The sequence below is a fragment of the Salmo salar genome, chromosome ssa01, assembly GCF_905237065.1.
Source record: "Salmo salar chromosome ssa01, Ssal_v3.1, whole genome shotgun sequence".
NCBI lineage: Eukaryota > Metazoa > Chordata > Actinopteri > Salmoniformes > Salmonidae > Salmo > Salmo salar.
The window spans coordinates 96733773-96738105 of NC_059442.1; the positions used below are offsets into that span (position 1 = coordinate 96733773).

At 36.9% G+C, this 4333-nt stretch overlaps 1 protein-coding gene across 1 annotated transcript; it reads right to left on the reverse strand.

The window, feature by feature from the left end:
- Positions 1-1622: 1622 nt before the first annotated feature.
- LOC106610932 (oligodendrocyte transcription factor 3-like) lies at positions 1623-3393 on the reverse strand. The gene has a single exon (XM_014210621.2). It carries the CDS (start codon positions 3104-3106, stop codon positions 2357-2359), a length of 750 nt encoding a protein of 249 aa, XP_014066096.1. The 5' UTR covers positions 3107-3393; the 3' UTR covers positions 1623-2356.
- Positions 3394-4333: the final 940 nt, after the last annotated feature.

Genomic DNA, 4333 nt, shown 5'->3' on the forward strand with positions numbered 1-4333 from the left:
GTTGCTACATCAAAACTCTCCTAACCTCCATTGGTTGTAATGTGTATTCAGAACTACTTCTGAACCCGTGAAATGTAGTGGACGTTCATACAACAGATTATAATAGGCCCACTTGTAAATATTACTAACTGCACTGGATATTATATTGCCAACCTGAAAAACAAATACTTTGCTCACACCTCACCACAATGAATTAACAGAAACAAATAAAAGTTAGCAAGTATCCTATTATGTTAAGCAGTCATTAGGCCTACCTCTTATGTGGATCTAAAATATCTATAGACTGTCTACAAACATTTTATATAGTCTAGATAAGTTAGGTCTACATAGTTACATAATTATTAAAAAGTTACATTAAAATTCAGGCATTATTGACATACTGCATGATTCCAATCACTCAAGGACTCCATAGGCTACTAGATCTAACCTATATTTAAACTTGGCTTTAAATCTATGAATAAATAGCCAAACCTATATGTAGACATGGCTTTAAATCTATGAATAAATAACCAAACTTATATTTAGACTTGGCTTTAAATCTATGAATAAATAAGCAACATATATTTAGACTTGGCTTTAAATCTATGAATAAATAACCAAACTTATATTTAGACTTGGCTTTAAATCTATGAATAAATAAGCAACATATATTTAGACTTGGCTTTAAATCTATGAATAAATAAGCAACATATATGTACACTTGGCTTTAAATCTATGATTAAATAAGCAACATATATTTAGACTTGGCTTTAAATCTATGAATAAATAACAAAACCCATATGTAGACATTGCTTTAAATCTATGAATAAATAATCAAACTCATATTTAGACTTGGCTTTAAATCTATGAATAAATAAGCAACATATATTTAGACTTGGCTTTAAATCTATGAATAAATAACCAAACTTATATTTAGACTTGGCTTTAAATCTATGAATAAATAAGCAACATATATTTAGACTTGGCTTTAAATCTATGAATAAATAACCAAATGTGTATTTAGACATGGCTTTAAATCTATGTATAAATAACCAAACGTATATTTAGACTTTAAATCTATGAATAAATAACCAAATGTATATTTACACTTGGTTTTAAATCTATGAATAAATAACCAAACTTATATTTAGACTTGGCTTTAAATCTATGAATAAATAAGCAACATATATTTAGACTTGGCTTTAAATCTATGAATAAATAACCAAATGTGTATTTAGACATGGCTTTAAATCTATGTATAAATAACCAAACGTATATTTAGACTTTAAATCTATGAATAAATAACCAAATGTATATATACACTTGGTTTTAAATCTATGAATAAATAACCAAACGTGTATTTAGACTTGACTTTAAATCTATGAATAAATAAGCAACATATATTTAGACTTGGCTTTAAATCTATGAATAAATAACCAAACGTGTATTTAGACTTGACTTTAAATCTATGAATAAATAAGCAACATATATTTAGACTTGGCTTTACATCTACGAATAAATAAGCAGACATATATTTAGACTTTAAATCTATGAATAAATAATCCACAGGAATAAATGTCCTTAATTGAGGCTATGTTAGATACATCCTGACATGGTATGGACAGGCAATGCAGCATACATGGTTCATTATATCAGTTTTATTGACATTTCATCCAGGAACACTGGGCAATAATAAATATTTCATTAGTCATCAATACAAAAATAAAGACGCGGGGTCTCCGGACATAAAACATTATTTCCAGCAAAACAATCATGCAGCCATGCTAAAGAAGTTCAACATATGGACAATACGCCACCGCAAAGCTAAAAGTATTTTCTGAATTCTATGGAGTCATCAAGAGCCATATAAGTTCAACCTTTCCGAACTTAATATATAAATCATACAATTTTCATACACTGTAGAATGCGATTTCACCATCCTTGTTACAAGGAAAGGGCATTCTTCACTTTCACAAATGATGCCAAAACAAACATATTAAATCTACTTGCAACTTTTTTCACCCTTTCGGGTGAGCAAGTATTTTGTGCTACGATCAGCTTCAGTGCTCCAAACATGAGGTCCTATTCAGACATCTCCAGCTTAATGCTTTAGGTTTTTTTTCACAGAGCGTCTTGTAAGAAACATATTTACATAGCGTGAATGCATCTCTGGTGACACCAAATGAACAGCTACATTTTTACCGTGAAAAAAGTATTTTCACAGGGTCTTTGTTACAAGGAGGAATACTTTACGGTTCTCATACGCAAAACAAATAAACAGACATACAATGCATGCATGGAGGTCAATTCTTCATGTCCAATTCATAATTTACTGTACTGTACATCTTGACACCATTCTGTATCGGATGTCCCGAATTTACTTCATCACATCCTTGTTTCCGTTCGTAAGTCTCGTCAGTCCCGCTGAACTGATAGGAATATGAGGGGGTGGAGGTACTTGGCATATGGGGCACGGGCATGGTAAACCTGCCCAGTGTTGGAAGCCGCTGCCGAGCTGAAGAGGGTGTGCAGGGGCACTCTTCATTAAGGAGTGAGGCGCTCGGATGGAGGTAAGTCCAGGTAAAGTGGTGGTGAGGGTAGAGGATGTGGACGAGGACAGCGCGCTCCCGAGCAGCGGATGCACCTGATGCGCCGGGTTGCCAGAGTGCCCGCTCACTGTCCCGCAGTGGAACGCAGAATGATGTCCGCCGTAGATTTCTCCAACCAGCCTTTTCATCTCGTCCATGGAGCTGTTGAGCATCAGGATGTAGTTTCTGGCGAGCAGGAGAGTGGCAATCTTCGACAGCTTTCTCACAGACGGGCCGTGTGCGTAAGGCATAACTTCCCGGAGGCCGTCCATCGCCAGGTTCAAGTCGTGCATCCTCTTGCGCTCCCGTCCGTTGATTTTCAGCCTTAGATGCTGAATCTCTTGCTCGGTCACCTGCTTCTTGAGTTTGTACTTGCTCCCGCCAGATGACGTCTTTTCCCCGTGCCTGGAAAGGTGCTCGCTCGTCATCTTCTGGAGGAGTTCGTTCTGCGCCGAGGACACTGAACTGAGGTGGTCTCTGAGATACATCCCATCCATGTCTGGTGAGGAAGATCTGCTCGAGCTGGAGTCGGAATGCATTTTATTAGCTCGGTTTGGGTAGGAGGTCGCTGCTTCCCTCTGTCTCTGCCTCTATTTTTAAGTCACACTCGATCACCTGCTTCTGTCGTTTGAGTTTGGTCCTCTTTTTGGGATGGAGGTCTATGAGGGCATGAATGGACGCACTGGGCTTGTTGGCCGTATAGCTGCGCGTAATCTTATCCCGCGGGTGCACCTCTTCTTGCTCTGTGGTGGGGTAAAAGACTGCTCCGAGTATTTATAGTGCGGTTGAGAAGGGGAACAAAAGGAACCCTCCTATTGATAATAATGGTCTTGTTAGGATGACGTCCCCATTATACAGGGCGGTGTGCTTTGACTGTCCCATTGACCAAAGGGACATCTATTCCTATTAATTCTAATGCCACCGCGGGGGGAACACTTCAATCCTGGATAATCTGAACCAAGACAACTTGAAAACACTGCTTTCTAGAAATAATAACGAGTTAGTCTGAAATTATTGTTTCATCAGCTTCACTTTGTAATGTATTTTTGTAACGCTTTTATTAAAACTGTTTATCACTCAAATTCTGGAAAACTTAGAGTGGTGTAACGTAGTCATGCATCGTGTTTTAGTGATTGCGTGTATGGGATCGGCTACTATATTATCTGCTTCGCTAGAAAATGTCCATCCACAATTGAACTTTGTCGTGCTGTCGAGAGAAGGGGAATAACATTGATGACCAACCAGCGTGATCTTTGTGCACGAGCAGCAGCATATTATATATTCCCTAACACCATATTAATAGCCTAATAAGAATATATTTGTATTTATTATTTATTTAACCTTTATTTAGCTAACTAATAAGAAAATCGATTCAAAGTCTACTCAGCCTCATGACGTTTCAGCTTAATCAGCAATGAACCTGAACTTCGTGAAAAGATATTGATTTAGAATTTGATAAAATAAAAATAAGGTAGCCTCTCACACTCCTTTTACATCAATTAGATAAAATAATATATACGATGCTATCACTATAACGTGCTATAATGTGCACTTTATTTGTTAATTCATTCATTATCAGATCTTGTATGAGAACTTATATTCTTTTGACCTAAATTGACAAATTTGGTGTCTCTCACTGTTCTCAGCCATGCAGGAATCCACATAACATTGGCTATATGTTCTCTGCTGATTGTAGTGTTATACAATGTCCTTCCGCCCTAAGTACACACCTGCCATAACATGACATTCAGATTGGATAGGAATTT